At 42.7% G+C, this 22501-nt stretch overlaps 2 protein-coding genes and 1 long non-coding RNA gene across 3 annotated transcripts in view; all 3 read right to left on the bottom strand.

Annotated features, from left to right (window-relative positions):
- LOC135537362 (scavenger receptor cysteine-rich type 1 protein M130-like) overlaps positions 1-22501 on the bottom strand; it is a 78412-nt gene that overhangs the window by 5161 nt on the left and 50750 nt on the right. The window contains exons 15-17 of the mRNA XM_064963551.1: positions 22400-22488; positions 22152-22282; positions 8364-8446 (exon numbers count right to left, since the gene is read on the bottom strand). Of these exons, the coding sequence (XP_064819623.1) occupies positions 8364-8446; positions 22152-22282; positions 22400-22488 (303 nt within the window). The remainder of the gene's footprint in view (positions 1-8363; positions 8447-22151; positions 22283-22399; positions 22489-22501) is intronic.
- LOC135537357 (zinc finger protein with KRAB and SCAN domains 1-like) lies at positions 11116-13290 on the bottom strand. The gene is made up of 2 exons (XM_064963548.1): positions 12668-13290; positions 11116-11803 (listed from the first exon to the last, which is right to left on the bottom strand). The coding sequence occupies exons 1-2, from the start codon at positions 13026-13028 to the stop codon at positions 11202-11204; spliced, it is 963 nt and encodes a 320-aa protein (XP_064819620.1). The 5' UTR covers positions 13029-13290; the 3' UTR covers positions 11116-11201.
- Positions 13704-17470, bottom strand: LOC135537359 (uncharacterized). The gene is made up of 2 exons (XR_010455199.1): positions 16899-17470; positions 13704-16098 (listed from the first exon to the last, which is right to left on the bottom strand). It is a non-coding gene; the product is annotated as an uncharacterized LOC135537359 (long non-coding RNA).

The raw sequence follows: 22501 nt of genomic DNA, 5'->3' as shown, positions 1-22501 counted from the left end.
GTCCATACAGAAATAGTTTGTTGAGATCGATGTGGAAGAACTTTACTGGCCTGCACAGAGCCCTGACCTAAACCCCATCCAATACTTTTCTTATGATTTGAAATGCAGACTGCAATCCAGGCCAAATCGCCCAACATCTGTACCTAAGCTCATTAATGCTCTTATGGCTGAATGGAAGCAAGTCCTTGCAGCAAAGTTCCAACATCAATGCCTATCGAATATACAGTGTCTATGGGGTCATATTGCACTTCCTAAGGCTTCCACTAGATGTCAACAGTCTTTAGAACCTTGTTTGAGGTTTCTACTGTGAAGGAGGGGGGTGAGAGCTGTTTGAGTAAGGGCTCTGCCAGAGTGGCATGAGCTGATCACACTCGCTCACGTGATAGCGACCTGCGTTCCATTGCAATTCTAAAGACAAAGGAATTCTCCGGTTGGAACATTATTGAAGATTTATGTTAAAAACATCCTAAAGATTGATTCTATACATCGTTTGACATGTTTCTACGAACTGTAATATAACTGTTTGTCTGAACCTTCGCCTGGACTTATGAGTTTGGATTTGTTTACCAAACAAGCTACCAAAAGGTGGTATTTGGACATAAATGATGGACTTTATCGAACGAAACAAACATTTATTGTGGAACTGGGATTCCTGGGAGTGCATTCTGATGACGATCATCAAAGGTAAGTGAATATTTATAATGCTATTTCTGACTTCTGTTGACACCACAACTCCGCAAGTTCATTAGAACGTGCATTGAAGATGTCGTTCCCATAGCAACGATTAAAACATTCCCTAACCAGAAACCGTGGATTGATGGCAGCATTCGCGTGAAACTGAAAGCGCAAACCACTGCTTTTAATCAGGGCAAGGTGACTGGTAACATGACCGAATACAAACAGTGCAGCAACTCCCTCCGCAAGGCTATCAAACAAGCTAAGCGTCAGTATAGAGACAAAGTAGAATCTCAATTCAACAGCACAGTCACAAGAGGTATGTGGCAGGGTCTACAGTCAATCACAAACTACAAGAAGAAAACCAGCCCAGTCACGGACCAGGATGTCTTGCTCCCAGGCAGACTAAATAACTTTTTTGCCCGCTTTGAGGACAATACAGTGCCACTGACACGGCCTGCAACGAAAACATGCGGACTCTCCTTCACTGCAGCCGAGGTGAGTAAAACATTTAAATGTGTTAACCCTCGCAAGACTGCAGGCCCAGACGGCATCCCCAGCCGCGCCCTCAGAGCATGCGCAGACCAGCTGGCTGGTGTGTTTACGGACATATTCAATCAATCCCTATACCAGTGTGCTGTTCCCACATGCTTCAAGTGGGCCACCATTGTTCCTGTTCCCAAGACAGCTAAGGTAACTGAGCTAAACGACTACCGCCCCGTAGCACTCACTTCCGTCATCATGAAGTGCTTTGAGAGACTAGTCAAGGACCATAACACCTCCACCCTACCTGACACCCTAGACCCACTCCAATTTGCTTACCGCCCAAATAGGTCCACAGACGATGCAATCTCAACCACACTGCACACTGCCCTAACCCATCTGGACAAGAGGAATACCTATGTGAGAATGCTGTTCATCGACTACAGCTCGGCATTTAACACCATAGTACCCTCCAAGCTCGTCATCAAGCTCGAGACCCTGGGTCTCGACCCCGCCTTGTGCAACTGGGTACTGGACTTCCTGACGGGCCGCCCCCAGGTGGTGAGGGTAGGCAACAACATCTCCACCCCGCTGATCCTCAACACTGGGGCCCCACAAGGGTGCGTTCTGAGCCCTCTCCTGTACTCCCTGTTCACCCACGACTGCGTGGCCACGCACGCCTCCAACTGAATCATCAAGTTTGCGGACGACACAACAGTGGTAGGCTTGATTACCAACAACGACGAGACGGCCTACAGGGAGGAGGTGAGGGCCCTCGGAGTGTGGTGTCAGGAAAATAACCTCACACTCAACGTCAACAAAACTAAGGAGATGATTGTGGACTTCAGGAAACAGCAGAGGGAACACCCCCCTATCCATATCGATGGAACAGTAGTGGAGAGGGTAGTAAGTTTTAAGTTCCTCGGCATACACATCACAGACAAATTGAATTGGTCCACTCACACAGACAGCATCGTGAAGAAGGCGCAGCAGCGCCTCTTCAACCTCAGGAGGCTGAAGAAATTTGGCTTGTCACCAAAAGCACTTACAAACAAACTTCTACAGATGCACAATTGAGAGCATCCTGGCGGGCTGTATCACCGCCTGGTACGGCAACTGCTCCGCCCACAACCGTAAGGCTCTCCAGAGGGTAGTGAGGTCTGCACAACGCATCACCGGGGGCAAACTACCTGCCCTCCAGGACACCTACACCACCCGATGTTACAGAAAGGCCATAAAGATCATCAAGGACAACAACCACCCGAGACACTGCCTGTTCACCCCGCTATCATCCAGAAGGCGAGGTCAGTACAGGTGCATCAAAGCTGGGACCGAGAGACTGAAAAACAGCTTCTATCTCAAGGCCATCAGACTGTTAAAAAGCAACCACTAACATTGAGTGGCTGCTGCCAACACACTGACTCAACTCCAGCCACTTTAATAATGGGAATTGATGGGAAATGATGTAAAATATATCACTAGCCACTTTAAACAATGCTACCTAATATAATGTTTACATACCCTACATTATTCATCTCATATCTATACGTATATACTGTACTCTATATCATCTACTGCATCCTTATGTAATACATGTATCACTAGCCACTTTAACTATGCCACCTTGTTTACATACTCATCTCATATGTATTTACTGTACTCAATACCATCTACTGTATCTTGCCTATGCTGCTCTGTACCATCACTCATTCATATATCTTTATGTACATAATCTTTATCCCCACACTGTGTATAAGACAGTAGTTTTGGAATTGTTAGTTAGATTACTTGTTGGTTATTACTGCATTGTCGGAATTAGAAGCACAAGCATTTCGCTACACTCGCATTAACATCTGCTAAACATGTGTATGTGACAAATAAAATTTGATTTGATTTGATTTGGCGGGTATCTGTATGGCTTGTTTTTGTGTCTGTGCGCTGTCTCAGATTATTGCATGGTGTTTTTTCAAAGTGTTTTTGAAATCTGACACAGCGGTTGCATTAAGGAGAAGTGGATCTAAAATGACATGCATAACACTTGTATATTTTATCAATGTTTATTATGAGTATTTCTGTAAATTGATGTGGATCTTTGCAAAATCACCAGATGTTTTGGAAGCAAAACATTACTGAACATAACGCGATTTTTGGATATAAATATGAACTTCCTCAAACAAAACATACATGTATTGTGTAACATGATGTCCTATGAGTGTCATCTGATGAAGATCATCAAAGGTTAGTGATACATTTAATCTGTATTTCTGCTTTTTGTGACTCCTCTCTTTGGCTGGAAAAATGGCTGTGTTTTTCTGTGACGAGGTGCTGACCTAACATAATCTGATGGTGTGCTTTTCGTAAAGTAGTTTTGAAATCGGACAATGTGGTGGGATTAACAACAAGTTGATGTATGTTTGAGGAATTTTAATTATGAGATTTCTGTTGTTTGACTGTTGTCAAATCGATCCCGTTAACAGGATCTTAGCCCGTCTCTTCCATAGGAGGTTAAATTTGATGACAAAACAGTGGTAGGCCTAATCACCGACAACGAGCTCCAAGCACACCATGTCAGTCGTGAAGAGGGCATGACAAAACCTATTCCCCCTCAGGAGACTGAAAATATTTGACATGGGTCCTCAGATTCTCAAAAGGTTCTACAGCTGCACCACTGGTAGCATCACTGCCTGGTACGGCAACTGCTCAGCCTCCGACCGCAAGGCACTACAGAGCGTAGTGTGAATGGCCCAGTACATCACTGAGGTCAAGCTTGCTGCCATCCAGGACCTCTATAACAGGTGGTGTCAGAGCAAGGCCCTGAAAATTGTGAAAGACACCAGTCACCCGAGTCATAGACTGTTCTCTCTGCTACCGCACGGCAAGCGGTACCAGAGCGCCAAGTCTAGGTCCAAGAGGCTTCTAAACAGCTTCTATCCCCAAGCCATAAGACTCCTGAACATCTAGTCAAATGGTTACCCAGACTATTCATATCCCCCCCTCTCTCAAAACCACTGCCACTCTCTTTTGTCATCTATTCATAGTCACTTAACTTGAAAATAAAAGCGAGCCGCACACTCTAGGAGCTCAGATGCAAAAATTTAATTACCAACGTTTCGACAGCCAAGCTGTCTTCATCAGGGTTTTCTACTCCGCTAGCCAGCACCTCGCCTAAATAGGTGTGCGTTTATTTTTCTTCTAGATAGTCACTTAACTTTACCTCGATGTTCATACTACCTCAACTAACCGGTGCCCCCACACACTGACTCTAACCGGTGCCCACCACACACTGACTCTAACCGGTGCCCCCACACACTGACTCTAACCGGTGCCCCCACACACTGACTCTAACCGGTGCCCGCCACACACTGACTCTAACCGGTGCCCCCACACACTGACTCTAACCGGTGCCCCCACACACTGACTCTAACCTGTGCCCCCACACACTGACTCTAACCGGTGCCCCCACACACTGACTCTAACTGGTGCCCCCACACACTGACTCTAACCGGTGCCCCCACACACTGACTAACCGGTGCCCCCACACACTGACTCTAACCGGTGCCCCCACACACTGACTCTAACACACTGACTAACCGGTGCCCCCACACACTGACTCTAACCGGTGCCCCCACACACTGACTAACCGGTGCCCCCACACACTGACTCTAACCGGTGCCCCCACACACTGACTCTAACCGGTGCCCCCACACACTGACTAACCGGTGCCCCCACACACTGACTCTGTACCGACACCCCCTGTAAACACTGTTATTTTTCACTGCTGCTCTTTAATTACTTGTTACTTTTATCTCTTATTCTGTATTTGTTTAACGACACTCTCGGTTAAGGGTTCATAAGTAAACATTTCACTGTAAGGAAACTGTTGTATTCGGCGCATGTGACCATTAACATTTGATTTGATTTGACTCTGAACTTACATCGTTATAGACTGCACATCGTTATAGACTGCATTTTTTTCTTGCACATTTTGCAATTTTGCTTTTTGCCTCATGACTTCATACTTTGTTGACTACAAACTTTCTTTACAAACTATGTTTGTTCCCACACTTGGGACTCTGACTCTCTATTGGTTACATGGACTTTTGTCCTCCCATCCTTTTCCCACTACCTCTTGCTGGCTTTGTATTCATGTTACCTGAGGAAATCGCTGTACAATAGGATCTTGTTGCCATCTGATGCACATTCAGATGTCATAAATCAGCACTGCAGAGCTCTCCCTGTCCTCTGCCGGGCCCTGATTGTATTACTGTTGATGATATCTGGAAATCTGCATGAACACCCTGGCCCATCTACTGTTGCTAGCCCCAATTCTGACTTGTGCTCTTATATCTGCTTCACTGATTTCTGCTCTCGTAAAAGCCTGGGATTTCTGCACGTTAACACTAATAAGAAGCTTATTACCTAAAATGGATCAATTGAAAGTGTGGGTTCATAGCTCCAATCCAGATGTGTTGGTAACCAATAGAGAATCAGAGTCCCAAGTGTGGGAACAAAAGTAGTTATGTACTAGACTGGTGGGGATCAGGGAGAGAGTTGAGTTATGTACTAGAATGGTGGGGATCAGGGAGAGAGTTGAGTTATGTACTAGACTGGTGGGGGTCGGGGAGAGAGTTGAGTTATGTACTAGACTGGTGGGGGTCGGGTAGAGAGTTGAGTTATGTACTAGACTGGTGGGGGTCGGGGGTCAGGTAGAGAGTTGAGTTATGTACTAGACTAGTGGGGGTGGGGGTCGGGTAGAGAGTTGAGTTATGTACTAGACTGGTGGGGGTCGGGGGTCAGGTAGAGAGTTGAGTTATGTACTAGACTGGTGGGGGTCGGGGGTCAGGTAGAGAGTTGAGTTATGTACTAGACTAGTGGGGGTCGGGGGTCAGGTAGAGAGTTGAGTTATGTACTAGACTGGTGGGGGTCAGGGGTCAGGGAGAGAGGACTGAAGAGTGGAAAATGCTTCTAGGCTACATGACTTTAATCTCATTAGTTCTTGACTTCAATGATGTGAGATAAACTTCTCAGCAACTTATCTTTGATCAGTGGTTGAACCAAGCTACCAACAGCATGAGATTAACTCTAATTTAAAAAAAAAATGTCGTCATTTTTTAAATCATTAATTTCAGAGGTCAGGGGTCAAGCTGAGCCGGACCAAGAGTGGAAAAGGTTGCTGGTTATGATGACATCACTGGTGAGAAGTCAGTAAAGACAAGATATTCAGTTGGCTGCATGTTAGTCTGTCAGCCCGATCTCTGTTGACATCTCACTTTCTCTCCACGCCTTCTCTCTCTCTCTCTCTGTTCCTCTCTCTCTCTTCCTGACAGATAGCATCAGTCCTGTTGCCTTGGTAACAGACTTCTATCATCTACACCCCCCTTCTCCTACTCTAACATCAGACCAATATAATATATAATATGTCAAGTATAAGTAGTTCCATAAAACACTACTTGTTATTGGGTTTTAGAATGGTTTGTATGGACACATGACTTTCTTCATGTGGTATAATAAAGTTGACTGATATTGAACTGCTATAATCACTGTAGATTTATACTCTACCTACCTGGTGGACTGATGCTTTGAACCTGGAGATCTGAGGAGAAAGAGAGAGACAGAGGAGAAAGAGAGAAACAAAGGAGAAAGGGAGGTATCAGAGGAAGAGAGAGACAGAGGTTAAATGAACGTCAACAGGACATTTCATGATGTGATGGGGAAGACAGGCTTATCATTGGTATGGTGCAACACCTATGTGTAAACACATTCCCCCTCTCTCTTCTACCCTTCCCTCCCTCCTACCCTCCTCTCCCCTACCCACCTTTCTCCTTCTCAAATCTCTCTCCACTACCCTCCTCTCTTCACTCTCCCCTTCCCTCCTCTCTCCTCTACCTTCCTCTCTGTCCCCAACCCTCTATCCCCAACCCTCCAATCTCCTCTCTCCTCTACAATTCTCTCTCCTGACCTCCTCGCCCCTACCCTCCTTTCTCCTTCACAAATCGCTCTCTTCCCTACCCTTCACTATCCTCTTCCATCCTCTCTCCTCCTCTACCCTCCTCTCTCCTCCACCCTCCTCTCTCCTCCACCCTTCTCTCTCCTCTACCCTCCTCTCTCCTCCACCCTCCTCTCTCCTCCACCCTTCTCTCTCCTCTACCCTCCTCCACCCTTCTCTCTCCTCTACCCTCCACCCTCCTCTCTCCTCCACCCTTCTCTCTCATCTACCCTCCACCCTCCCCTACCCTCCTCTCTCCTCCAACCTTCTCTCTCCTCCACCCTTCTCTCTCCTCTACCCTCCACCCTCCCCTACCCTCCTCTCTCCTCTACCCTCCACTCTCCCCTACTCTCCTCACTCTCCTCCCCTTCTCTCACCCCTACTGTCTGTGCCCTATATTCCTCTCTCCTCTACCTCTTTTTCTAAAACTCTTCTACTCTCTCCCCGACCCTCCTCTCTCCTCCACATATATCTCACGCTTACCCTCATCTCTCATCTACCCTCCTATTTCCAATACTCTTCTCTCTCCCCTACCAACTTCTCTCCTATAGCCTTCTCTCTCCCTACCCTCCTCTCTCCTCTACCCTCCTCTCTCCTCAAACATTTTCTCTCTCTCCTATCTTGCTCTATGCACTCCACTCCCAACTCCCCTCCCATTCTCTCTCCCCTCCCCCCCCCCTCACCTCCCATTCTCTCTCCCCTACCCTCCTCTCTCCCTACCCTCCTCTCTCTCTCCTCCTCCTCAAATCTCTCTCCCCACCCCTCCTCTCTATTCCATTCTCTCAATCTCTCTCACTTCCTGACATATAGTGTTGGACCTGTTGATCTTGACTCAGCTCATAGACCTCTATCATCTACACCCCTCCCTTCTCCTACTCTAACATAACACCAATATAATATATAATTCATAATATATACTCTCATTCATTTACATAGAGACAGATACAATCAATAATTAACACACTGAATATACAACAGTCAGATGCAGGACACCATCACAACTTAACTGACATTAGTGCCTGTCCCCAGATGGACAGTTAGCCTACAGTAAAGTACATTTACAGGTGATCACATCATTGTCCTGCTTTGAGACACATGTTTACTGTCTGCTTCCAGTTGCATGTTATTTTACTAACCCTGCAAATGGTAAGATATCTTACAATATTAAATCACATCTCAATAACTGTCACAAGTGTATAGCAGTATAAGAGCATCTTACCTGTGCTCCACAACAGGGTCATCAGTACCACTGCAGGTATCATGTCTGTCTCTAACTGGGGCTCCACTGACATACACAAGTCACTGTCATGTAGAGAAGACTGAAGACTGGAACGTGCTGCTCGGCTATATGACTTCTATGTCATTCGTTCGTTGGGTCTTTGATGTGAGATAAACTTCTTAGCAACTTATCTTGGATCAGTGGTTGAACACACTACAGCAAACTGATATGTTAAAAAAACTCCACAGGAAACTGCTGACAGAGCAGCAACATTTCACATAGTGTGTCCTATAATATCACCTCTAACCTTCTTCTGATTGAGTTCACCTCTTATAGAATATTGACTTAACATTCCAGCACCTAAATAGAAACAGTACCAGCACCCAAAATGAGTACTGATGAGGTCTCATGTTAGTGCAGGAGAAGAGGGGATGTGGTGTAGAAGCTAGAGGTCTGTTAACCAAGTCAACTCAACAGGCCTGATGCTATATGTCAGGGTCAGGCTGGGCTGGGCCAAGAGAGGAACAGGTTACTGGTTATGATGGCATCACTGGTGAGAAGACAGTGATAAACATTTATTCTCTCCCCCCCCCCCTCCTCTCTCTCCCCCTCCTCCCTCTACCCTACTTCCCTCTCCCCCTCCCCTCTCTCTCTCTCTCCCCCTCCTCCCTCTCTACCCTACTTCCCTTCTCCTCCCCCCCTCCCTCTTGGATCTAACCTCCCCCTCCTCCCGTTTGGATCTCGTTAGTGAGTGTTGCAACCAAGTACAGACAATTTTTACACGTTACACTCTTCAGCACTCGACGGTCCTGTTCTGTGAACTTGTGTGGCCCACTACTTCTTGGCTGAGCCGTTGTTGGTCCCAGATGTTTCCACTTCACAATAACAGCACTTACAGTCGACAAGGCAGCTCCAGCAGGGCAGGAATTTGACAAACTGACTTGTTGGAAAGGTGCCATCTTATGACGGTGCCACATTGAAAGTTACTGAAAGGTCTTCAGTAAGGCCATTCTACTGTCAATGTTTGTCTATGGAGATTGCATGGCTGTGTGCTTAATTTTAAACACCTGTCAGCAACTGGTGTGGCTGAAATGGCCCAATCTACTAATTTGAAGGGGTGTCCACATACTATTGAATATATAGTGTATTCCCCCAGCTGTCTGGTCCAGGAGAATATCACCTGTGATGCTGTCTGGTCCAGGAGAATATAACCTGTGATGCTGTCTGGTCCAGGAGAATATCACCTGTGATGCTGTCTGGTCCAGGAGAATATCACCTCTCACAATATTGGGGCAGCAGGGTAGCCTAGTGGTTAGAATGTTATGTAAGGATCAGACTGTATAGGCTATATTACATGTATTTAGTGTATTATTGGGGCAGCAGGGTAGTGGTTAGAATGTTATGTAAGGATCAGACTGTATAGGCTATATTACATGTATTTAGTGTATTATTGGGGCAGCAGGGTAGCCTAGTGGTTAGAATGTTATGTAAGGATCAGACTATATAAAAGCCAAGTACTAAGAATGAAGAGTCAGTTCTTCCATGGAATTGTTCGGCTTTGTTACTGTTTGTAATAAAGTCTAGTTGAATTCACAGGTTCTGGTTTTGGTGAAATAGTTGATTCAATATTTTCCACAACAAAAAATTAAGTTGTTTTCAAGTCATTATTAACAACAACCTGAAAATAAATATTTAAAACCTTCAACTAAAACCAAACGTATATTGGACGTTGGGTATAGTCTTCTTTTCAACGTCTTTTCAATGACATTTTGCTAGGTGGTACAGCCCAATGTCAAAACACAGTTTTAATGGGTCCAAATGAATAACCAATATGCAGAAACCATTTGTGATATTGAAAACCTAAACATAAAATGTAGTATCTCCACAAACATCTGCAACAACAATCAGATTACTTGTATTTTTTTAAACAAGCACCTTTTAAAATGCACGAGCACCAGAAACACTGTTGTTTTGACAAGAAGCAATAAATCACTGATATCAATTAGGGGGGAAATCAGGTTGTTGGTGCTGTTGAAACTAACACAACTAAAAAAACACATGGAAATAGGAGATATATTTTACCTCCCTGGTTAGAGGACAACCTGCAGAAGACAGTCAGCTACATTTTGGAGAGATGCATTTAAATTTAGAGGTCGTTAAACAAAGGAACGCAACACTTATTTTTCATCACTCATCGATATCATGTTGAAATCATTTGTGTGAAAGGGGGAGATGAGTTTGTCCTGTTAAAACTAACAGCTCAAAAACCCCATGGAATCAGGGAATAATGTGGACATCAATGGTTAGAGGACAACTTGTAGAAAACATCTAGCTACATTTTGATTCAAGTGGGTCACCAATGCTGTAAGTGTAACACGGCTCTTTTTGTGTTAGTCACTTTCTGTTATATCATATAAATAGCACTCTTTCAATTCAGAGCCTGGATTTTCCCCCTGAGGCTAATATCCATATCATGCAGAAATCAATTGAACAGGGGGCAAACGTTTAGTGTTCTACATTGTGACATCATTAAAATACTGCTACTACAATGTTAAACCATTCTACATTGTGACATCATTAAAATACTGCTACTACAATGTTAAAACATTCTACATTGTGACATCATTAAAATACTCCCACTACAATGTTAAAACATTCTACATTGTGACATCATTAAAATACTGCTACTACAATGTTAAAACATTCTACATTGTGACATCATTAAATTGTGACATCATTAAATATATCCTACTACAATGTTTAAACATTCTACATTGTGACATTAATTCATTGATATCATGAAACAACTACTTCATGTATGTATTTTCTGATGTTTGATCAGAGATCATTTATCAGAGTATCTCTTCCCACATTGTTCACAGCTATAAGATTTCTCTCCTGTGTGTGTGTTCTCTGGTGTACAATCAGATGGCTGGATGTGGTAAAATTCTTCCCACATTGTTCACAACTATAAGGTTTCTCTCCTGTGTGTGTTCTCTGGTGTGATACAAGGTTGCTTGACTGAGTAAAACTCTTCCCACATTGATAACAGCTGTAAGGTTTCTCTCCTGTGTGTTTTCTCTGGTGAGATAACAGGCTGCTTGACTGAGTAAAACTCTTCCCACATTGATCACAGCTATAAGGTTTCTCTCCTGTGTGTGTTCTCTGGTGTGCAATCCTATGGCTAGATGTAGTAAAACTCTTCCCACATTGATCACAGCTATAAGGTTTCTCTCCGGTGTGAATTCTCATTTGTACTTTTAGTGAATTTGATCTTAAGTAACTCTTCCCACAGTCAGAGCAGCAGTGAGATTTCTTCCCTGTTGGTCTCCACGGGTGTTTCTTGAGGAGTTCTGATCGGGAGGGACTCTTCTCTGCCTCATCAGCTTCATGATGTTGTTGAGGCTCCCCAGAGGATCCACGATAGTCACGTCTCTCTCCTGTGTGAACAACAAGTCAGACAGATGGTTAAAGGCCCACAACAGCAGAAATCCACTGTAAAAGGTGATGCCAACAGCGTAGCCATGATGTTGTACAACAATTGACGTCTGTAATGAATGTTAAAATTATTTGACAATTGTCTTGAGACAGTCAAGTGAGCAACAATAGTCATATTTTGTCTTGTTTTCACATTAGTAGTAACATCGATGATTGTCGGCTAGAAATAAGTTATTACAGTTGCTGAACCCCTAAGCAGTGTGCCAGACAACCTTTGGTCACCAATATAGGCCCCTTTCTGTGTTTGCTAAAATAGGCGCACGAGGGCATTTAATTGAATGTGAGAGTGGTGACATTTATCCAGCCCCCATCCCTCAGCTGTTTACCAAACCAAGTCTCAGGGCAGGCATTTTGTTGCTGTTTAAATACTAGGTTGTCCCTTTAAAAAAGCCAAATCAATCGATCAACCAATCTGCAGTTCAAACAAGAACAAAGATGTCATTCCACCACTGTTTTGGTGATAAGATGATGGATGGGTCTGGAGAAATGTAACTACTCTCAAATTCATAGACAGACCTACGGATGCAAGGACTGACCATCCATGAAATCAACATGATAGTTTTAACCATGTTGAGGCTAAACAGTGTTGATTTACATTGTTTCTAAACATTGGAGTAAAAAAAATCTTATTTGGGGTTCTGATGGGGTACAACAGTTGAACTAAGCTCATGAGGTATGTGTTATATTCTTCAAGAATCAATGGCTATAAATAATATAAATGTAGCAATTACATATTTCCCCTTTAACACCACACATCAGTTCAACAACTGCAGAGTTTGTGCCTCTGTTTTTAAGACAGTACTTACTAGTGTTAATCACGGCCCGGTTTCTCAAAACCATCTTACGGCTGAGTTCACCGTTAGAACCATAGGATGCCTTAAGATGCGTTTGGGAAACCGGGCCCAGATGTCCAGTGTCCTCTTCTTCCTCCTCCTCCTTTACCGATGTGACAGTCATCTCCGCCTCCTCCTCTTTCAATCTGAACGAGTCTTCCTTTTCTTCCACTGAAACGTCTTTCTCTTCTTCTTTCACGGTAACAGCTTCACCCTCTACTTGTTTTTGTATTGAAACATCCTTCTCTTCCCCCTCCTCTTTCGGGAGAACTTCTTTCTCCGTCCAGAAGACCTCCTCTTCTTTAGCAGGAGGAGAGCAGCTTAGTGAACTCATGGTCGGGGATGTTCGCTAGCTAGCATTAGCAACTAGCCTAGTTCTAAGCTAATTTAGCAAACCAGCTAGCTGACAAACAACGTAATTATATAATTAAATGGGTCAACACGTACATAAGACAGAAGTGTGTTTAGTACACAGCGACTAATACACACCAAAAACAGTATAAAGAGAGTGAATGTTGTAGCTATGTTTGCTATTAAGCTACCGAGGGTGTCGAACTGTTGTTGTTGAAGCAGCGTCCCGTCCACTAGATTATACGTCACACTGGCAGCATCGCCTGAACCTAAAAGACGCACATCGCCATCTGCTGACTGGAGTGGCAACGCAGTTGAGGAACCAAAAGTTTATTTTTTAATTAAATAAAGTTGATTATCATATTAAGTCGTTCATAGAAAAGCATGTGTTGATTGATTCGTTTTTAATAATTTAGAACAAACTTTAGACCCACTACATTGAATTGAACCATAGAACCATAGTTCTGACATGGATCATTTTGACCTGAGGCATATCTTTTATCAGCCTAAATGTGGTTTATTCAATTCTTCCAATTGTTCATTAATTTGTCAATCAACTTGTTCTTAATAAATCTAAATCACGGTTTAGTGTTTCTGTACCAATATGGACTTTTAACAAATTCAAATCCTTTGGAGTCATTTTGACACCAGCCAAAAGCACCTTTGATAAATAGGACATTTATTTCAAATCAGAATCAAATCACATGTTATTGGTCACATACAATTGTTTAGCAAATGTTATTGCAGGTGTAGCAAAATGCTTGTGCTTCTAGCTCCGACAGTGCAGTAATATCTAACAAGTAATATCTAATAATTTCACAAATCTAAGTATTTGAATGTAGGTTTCTCTGTAGACATGATCCATCCCACCAGAGGGTGGAGGGGCACCTCTATCAGTGGTTTTGACCAGATAGACACCTGCAGACACACAGTATAGTGCCTCCCATGTTCTCTCCTAAGATTGGACTTTCTATACCACGTATCACCTGACTGTGTACAAAACTGCCAATGATAGAAAGCTCTTCCAGTGGTATACAGTGTATTCATTAAGTATTCAGACCCCTTCACTTATTCCACATTTAGTTACGTTACAGCCTCATTATAAAATTGAATATGTTTTTCCCCTCATCAATCTACACACAAAACCCCATAATGACAAACCAATAACAGATTTGAATTTTTTGCAAATGTATTTACTTAAGTATTCAGACCCTTTGCTATGAGACTCGAAAATGAGCTCAGACATCCTTATTCCATTGATCATCCTTGAGATGTTTCTACAACTTGATTGGAGTCCACCTGTGGTAAATTCAATAAATTAGACATGGTTTGGAAAGGCACACACCTGTCTATAGAAGGTCCCACAGTTTACAGTGCATGTCAGAGCAAAAACCAAGCCATGAGGTCAAAGGAATTGTCTGTAGAGTTCTGAGACAGGATTGTGTCGAGGTACAGATCTGTGGAAAGGTACCAAAAATGTCTGTAGCAAACAGTCCCCATGAACACAATGGCCGCCATCATTCTTAAACGGAAGAAGTTTGGAACCACCAAAACTCTTTCTAGAGCTGGCCGCCCGGCCAAACTGAGAAATCGGGGGAGAAGGGCCTTGATCAAGGAGGTGAACAAGAACCCAATGTTCACTCTGACAGAGATCCAGATTTCCTCTGTGGAGACGGGAGAACCTTCCAGAAGGACAACCATCTCTGTAGCACTCCGCCAATCAGGCCTGAATGTAGCAATGATTAAATTGTCAACATTTATTTCAATGGACAATTCTGTGAAATGTGTTGGCTAGAGATGACTTGCAGGAGCTTGCAGGGATTTGTAGTCTTGCATGTTGTCTACTTCGATGCTAATTAGCATATTTGAATCGGAGAGTAGAGAGAGACAAATATATTGATAAAAGTATTTGTATTTATTACGGATCCCCATTAGTTCCTGCCAAGGCAGCAGCTCCTCTTCCTGGGGTTTAATATGGATCCCCATTACTTCCTGCCAAGGCAGCAGCTACTCTTCCTGGGGTTTATTATGGATCCTTGTTAGTTCCTGCCAAGGCAGCAGCTCCTCTTCCTGGGGTCCAGCTAAAATAAAGGCATTTATACCATTTTAAAAACATGACAATAAATTCACAACACACTGTGTCCTCAGTCACCTCGTCCCAGAGAGGTTTCCATGGTTGTCAAAACATCACACCAGGGTGAGTCTAAACAAAACACAGCCCTGTGGGGAAAATGAATGGAACCATCTCCCTGTTTGACCTCTAGTTGTTATGGATATTATGACTCTTCAGAGACACACAGTGGACGTGTCAAAATATGTTCCATTGATAAAGCACACTTTATTTAACCTCAATGTCATCTTGTGTTTACATGGCATTGTAGATTTTAGCTGTATATAGTATGTATTTTGGATGTTTTCAGTGTGTTTTTAACCCTTTCAGACAATTGATTAATCACAATTAAAAATAGTGCACTAACATTACACAGAGTGAACTCAAGTCTGACAGCCCAAACAAACACACACATTCTCAGTCAGAAACACAAGTCAGAACACAGCCTCTCGATTCTCTCATGTGTTTTCAGGTTCTCTGACTGGGAAAATGTCTTTCCACAATGAGAGCAGTGGTATGTCTTCTCCTCCTGTGTATTTGTATGTATTCTTTCATGCTCTTTCAGGTACCTTAACCGGGTAAATCTCTCTCCACACTGGGAGCAGCGGTACATCTTCTTACCTGTGTGTGTCCTCTCATGCTTGTTCAGGTTTCCTACCTGGCCAAAACTCTTTCCACAATGGGAACATTGGAAAAGCTTTTCCCCTGTGTGTCCCCTCATGCGTTTGCAGGCTCCCTAACTGGGTAAACGACATTCCACATTGGGAACAGTGGTAAGGCTTCTCTCCAGTGTGTATTCTCTTATGTGTTCTCAGGCTCCCTAACTGAGTAAAACTCTTCCCACACTGGGAGCAGTGATGTCGTCCTGCTGGTTTGGACGTCTCGGGGTCTGGTTTCCCTGAAGGACTCTTCCCGCTGTCAGAAGGAGAGTCTGGTCTCTCTCCTGTCAAAGACAAACAGATGATTTAATTAAACAGACCTGAATGATCCCTCCACATGACCAAACTTCCTCTGGCGTTTAATCTAGACGAGATCCCTCAATCACCTGAAGTCAGTTTTCACACGTGTTATTAAAGCGACGACAAAATACAGGTCTCTGTGTGGTTCTTAGTCAGAGAGGCCTATAGAATGGTCTAGAATATCATTGTATGTTGTAGCGTTTACACCAGTCCAGCCAACGCTTGACACTCCAGCAATGATAAAGTAAATTAATTAAATGATAAATTAAATAAACGATTTGGTATCATTTTTATTATGGAAGATTGAATAAGTGTGCTTCAAACGGTTTGCTTGGAATGATTTGTAGCCATCGTCTGGACGACCTGTGCATGAGAGTCCATTCAACTCAGTTTCCCTACCCGAAAAAACGCCATTCCATAAAGTGTATTCGCGCACGCAAATTCAGGAAGAAACCGACGAGCAGATGGCCTGACCGCGTTTTGCGACAGTCGGCTCACTTGACCGCAGTCAATGGTGGGCTGGAAATCGCCTCCAGTTTAGTACAGTGGAACTGCAGTATTGAATGAAGGCAAGTCCATTCTGTGAGACATTTAAGTTGTGATTTTGGGTGTAAATCCATTATTAACGTTTAGTTGTTGGCCAGCTTCTTGATGGTATTCACATCTTACAGTGTAGCTTTATCAATTCCTACATTAAAAAACAGCATTTAAGATCAGAACTAGAGTAGAATGCCGCTGTAAAACCACGTATCAGTTCAACAATTATTTTCAAGACAGGACTTACTGGTGTTACTCAGATCTTCTGTCTCCTTCTCTTCTTCCCTCTCCTCCTCCTTCAATATGACAGTTATCTCTCCTTCATTCACTCCAAAAAAAGTATAATCGTTTTCTTCCTCTTCTTTCTGTGTAACAGCCTCACCCTCGACTTCTTCCTTTACTGTGACATCCTCCTCTTCATTCTCCTCTTTCACGACAACGTTCAGCCAAATACCTTCTTTCTCCTTCCAGCAGACCTCTTTTTTAGCAGGAGGGCAGCAGCTTGCTGAGCTCATGGTCGGGGATGTTAGCCAGCTAACCTAGCTAGTTAGCGACTAGACTAGTGATAGGCTCATTTATCAAGCCAGCTACCGTTACCTGACGAAACGGAAATATGACATGAAATGGGGAAACTAGTTAAAAGACAGAATTATGTTCCAAATACAGTCTGAACAGCTTGAACGTTTCCACTAGGAAGCTACCGAGGTGGCTGACGAGATGTTGTTGAAGAAGCGTCCCGTCCACTACATTATACGTCACTCTGATAGCATCGCCTAAAAAACGCATATCGCCATCTGTTGACTGGAGTGGTTAACGCAGATAAATGTTTATTTTTATTTCCAGACAAACAGTGCATTTTTACATTTATTTCATTAAATAATTATATAATAGTCAGAAAACTGCAGATTTGTAATAAGTATGAATTTAAAACCTACTTCCACATTCTACCAACCCAACAGATGTTTCTACTTCAGGGAATATTAACCAATGAGGTGGGTCTTTCCACATTCTACCAACCCAACAGATGTTACTACTACAGGGAATATTAACCAATGAGGAGGGTCTTTCCACATTCTACCAACCCAACAGATGTTTATACAATGAAAACTTTCAGGTTAATTGAAGTTAAATTCCCAAAAAGCCTAAACAGGTTTGGTCATTGATCACTGGATTGATCACTGGAGTCAGATGTGAAGGAGGAGGTTGATCATCAGGAGTCAGATGTGAAGGAGGAGGTTGATCATCAGGAGTCAGATGTGAAGGAGGAGGTTGATCATCAGGAGTCAGATGTGAAGGAGGAGGTTGATGGCCACATCAGTGAATCATACTTTTTGGAGAAATGTCCTCTGGTCTGAAGAAACAAATGTAGAACTGTTTGTCCATAATGAGCATCGTTATGTTTGGAAGTAAAAGTGAGAGGCTTGCAAACCAAAGCTCACCATCCCAACTGTGAAGCATGGAGGTTGCAGCATCATGTCTGTGGGGGTGTTTTGCTGCAGGTGAGACTAGTGCACTTCACAAATTAGATGGCATCATGAGGTGGGGAAATTATGTGGATATATTGAAGCAACATCTCAAGACATGAGTTAAAGCTTGGTCGCAAATGGGTCTTCCAAATGGACAATGACCCCAAGCATGCTTCCAAAGTTGTGGCAAAATGGCTTAAGGACAACAAAATTAAGGTATAGGAGTGGCCATCACATAGCCCTGACCTCAATCGTATAGAAAATGTGTGGGCAGAACTGAAAAAGCGGGTGCGAGCAAGGAGGCCTACAAACCTGACTCAGTTACACCAGCTCTGTCAGGAGGAATGGGCCAAAATGCACCCAACTTATTGTGGGAAGCTTGTGGAAGGCTACCCGAAACATTTTACTGAAATAAATAATTCTCTCTACTATTATTTTGACATTTCACATTCTTAAAATAAAGTGGTGATCCTAACTGACCTAAGACAGGGAATTTTTACTAGGATTAAATGCCAGGAATTGTGATGAGATTAAATGTATTTGGCTAAGGTGTATGTAAACTTTCGACTTCAACTTTAGGTACCGTTACTGTGTTAAAAACAAAGGCAGTTGTGGGACTGATGTCCGTGGTGTTAAAGGGGAAATCTGAAATTTGTTTCTAAACATTGGAGTAAAAAATAATGCCAGCTTTGTAATTGTTTCAACTGCAGATTGGTTGTTTGATTGTTGTGTGGCTTTTTTAAAGGGGCAACCTAGGTTTTAAACAGAAACAAAATGTCAGCCCAGAGACCTGAGCTGTGTTGGAATACTCATACTAACCGTACTATTTGTGACGTACATTGAGTTTGTATTTGCTTATTGGTCGTAGTATGATATAGTTGGTTTAGCCCAAAGTTCCCTGGTATGCAAGCATTTCTAAACTTTTATTCACTTTTATGGGGTATTGTGATGTCATTATGGGGTATTGTGATGCCATTATGGGGTATTGTGATGTCATTATGGGGTATTGTGATGTCATTATGGGGTATTGTGATGTCATTATGGGGTATTGTCTGAAGATAGATCATTTAAAAAAATGTCATCCATTTTAGAATAGTAGACAAATAACTTTTTACTGGTTGAAGTTGTTTTTAAATATAAAGTAGTACATTTTCGACAAAAACATAAACATTATATTAAACAGGACATTCAAATGAACCTTACAATTATAATCCAAAGTAGTGTGAAATGCACTCATAAGCAACCTGGAAATGGAGGCTATATCTGCTGTCAGCCTATGAGAACTCCCCTGAGTTTTCCCCCACGGTGGTGAACTAGTGAATAGACACAGAGATTAATGTGAGTTTCCTTGAGTAGCATCCTGATCTTGCACTGATAGTGTGTTGTCATATTCAGAATACATTGTGGAAAAACTACAATCTCTGCTCACCTTTTTGCTCCAGGCAGATATACAACATCCATAACTTGTGGTTTCTGCATTAGAAGGGAGGGGTTTCTGCATTAGAAGGGAGGGGTTTCTGCAACCAAATTGCATGTGCATCACCCTTGTTGCAATTTTAGCAAACACAGAAAGGGGCCTATATAGAAGACCAAAAGTCATCTGGCACACTGCTTAGGATGTCAACAACTTTTACTTTTTTCTAGCCTAAAATCATTGATGTTACTACTAATGTGAAAACAAGACTAAATATGACTATTGTTGCTCACTTGACTGTCTTCAGACAATTGTCAAGTAATTTTAACATTCATTACAGACGTCAATTGTCGTACAACATCATGGCTTTGCTGTTGGCATCACCTTTTACATTGGATTTCTGCTGTTGTGGGCCTTTAACCATCCGTCTGACTTGTTGTTTACACAGGACAGAGACGTGACTATCGTGGATCCTCTGGGGAGCCTCAACATCATGATGCTAACGAGGCAGAGAAGAGTCTCTCCAGTTGATATCACCTCAAGAAACACCAGCAGAGACCCACAGGGAATAAATCTCACTCCTTCTCTGACTGTGGGGAAGGTTGCAAATCTTCATCAGAACTTAAAATACACCAGTGAGTACACACAGGAGAGAAATCTCACCACTGTTTTGATTGTGGGAAGAGTTACTTAAGATCAGAATCACTAAAAGTACACATGAGAATTCACACAGGAGAGAAATCTTATAGCTGTGATCAATGTGGGAAGAGTTTTACTCACTCAAGCTGTCTGACAGTACATCTGAGAGCACACAAGGGAGAGAAACCTTACCACTGCTCTGACTGTGGAAAGAGTTTTGTTCGTACAACAGATTTAAAATCACACCAGAAAATACACACAGTAGAGAAACCTTATAACTGTACTCAATGTGGGAAGAGTTTTGTTTCATCTAGCCATCTGACTATACACCAGAGAACACACACAGGAGAGAAACCTCATAGCCGTGATCAATGTCACAAGAGATACTCTGATAAAAGATATCTGATAAAACATCAGAAAATACATACATGAAGTAGTAGGATGAAGTAGGGTCTACTATTAATCCTACTGAACAGTACAACTTGGGTTGGTCTACTATTATCTTACTGACCAGTACAGCTTGGGTTGGTCTACTATTATCCTACTGAACAGTACAGCTTGGGTTGGTCTACTATTATCCTACTGAACAGTACAGCTTGGGTTGGTCTACTATTATCCTACTGACCAGTACAGCTTGGGTTGATCTACTATCATCCTACTGAACAGTACAGCTTGGGTTGGTCTACTATTATCCTACTGAACAGTACAGCTTGGGTTGGTCTACTATTATCCTACTGAACAGTACAGCTTGGGTTGGTCTACTATTATCCTACTGAACAGTACAGCTTGGGTTGGTCTACTATTATCCTACTGAACAGTACAGCTTGGGTAGGTCTACTATTATCCTACTGAACAGTACAGCTTGGGTTGGTCTACTATTATCCTACTGACCAGTACAGCTTGGGTTGGTCTACTATTATCCTACTGAACAGTACAGCTTGGGTTGGTCTACTATTATCCTACTGACCAGTACAGCTTGGGTTGGTCTACTATTATCCTACTGACCAGTACAGCTTGGGTTGGTCTACTATTATCCTACTGAACAGTACCACTTGGGTTGGTCTACTATTATCCTACTGACCAGTACAGCTTGGGTTGGTCTACTATTATCCTACTGAACAGTACCACTTGGGTTGGCCTGTAACAAGTAATTAAAGAGTAAAAAGTAATTAAAGAGCAACAGTAATATAACAATAGCAGGACTATATACAGGTCAGTACCTGGCTCTCCAGAGAAGACAGGCTATGTGCCCACAACCCACAAAATGAGGTGGAAACTGAGATGCACTTCCTAACCTCCTGCCAAATGTATGACCAGTTAATTCATACTGTATGTTGTAGTCTGTCCAAGAGGGGAATCACACAAGACTGAACTCAGTTAATTCATACTGTATGTTGTAGTCTGTCCAAGAGGGGAATCACACAGACTGATCTCAGTTAATTCATACTGTATGTTGTAGTCTGTCTAATAATTAAATCACACAAGACTGACAGCCTGTAATTTTATTAAAAGCATTCAGTTGATTACATGGCAGTTTAGAGAGCAACATCATAACAATAATCTAGTTCATAATCAATATCATAACATTTATAATCAATAACATCATGACAGGTCAAGATAAAGAATCTAAGAGACACTAAATAAGATAAAGACATGAAGACAAAAGCAGGAAAGCATTTTGGAACACAAAACAGACATCATTGAGAAACTCTTAAAAAAATTAAAACCCCATGTTACCCAGAACCCCATGTTTCTCTGGTGGTAAAAAATCTAACTAAATGAATAATGGTGGTTGCAGTCACTCCTTTTAGATTTCTTACAAGGTTCTAGAAAAATAAACAAATTCTCAAATTGTTATTAAAATTAGAAATACTTAAGGTTTGTCACCACATTTTAAACACCAGTCCACTGCTGACCATCGATTTAAAACACAAAACTGACCTAAGATCAGCATGAAGGATCAGCTTCATTCTACTCCTACTCCGTCCCCTGGGCTGCTCTCTCCTCTCCCGGTCCAGCTTCAGCTCTGGAGCTCAGAGAGACCATCTCCATGGCATTGACATAAAGATCCATGCTGCTCACACTGTTCACTCTCTTCTGCCTCCTGGTGGGCTAGGGAGACACAGCACCAACAGTCAGACATTTACTCTCTCGTATCTCCATTCTCTCCCCCTCACCCTCTCACCCTCTAGTTTAAATGACTTGTAACGTCTGAGTAAATGTCTTTACCTTGTAGTACAGGTAGGAGGTGGTGATGGCTGTCAGTAGGATCAGCAGCACTACAACGTGTCTGATGATGAAGGCTGGCAGAGGAGAGGCTGCAAGCAGAAA

This window comes from Oncorhynchus masou, unplaced genomic scaffold, assembly GCF_036934945.1.
Source record: "Oncorhynchus masou masou isolate Uvic2021 unplaced genomic scaffold, UVic_Omas_1.1 unplaced_scaffold_756, whole genome shotgun sequence".
NCBI lineage: Eukaryota > Metazoa > Chordata > Actinopteri > Salmoniformes > Salmonidae > Oncorhynchus > Oncorhynchus masou.
Note: the sequence above shows the minus strand (reverse complement) of the source record. Positions and strands in the feature narration are given on the sequence as shown.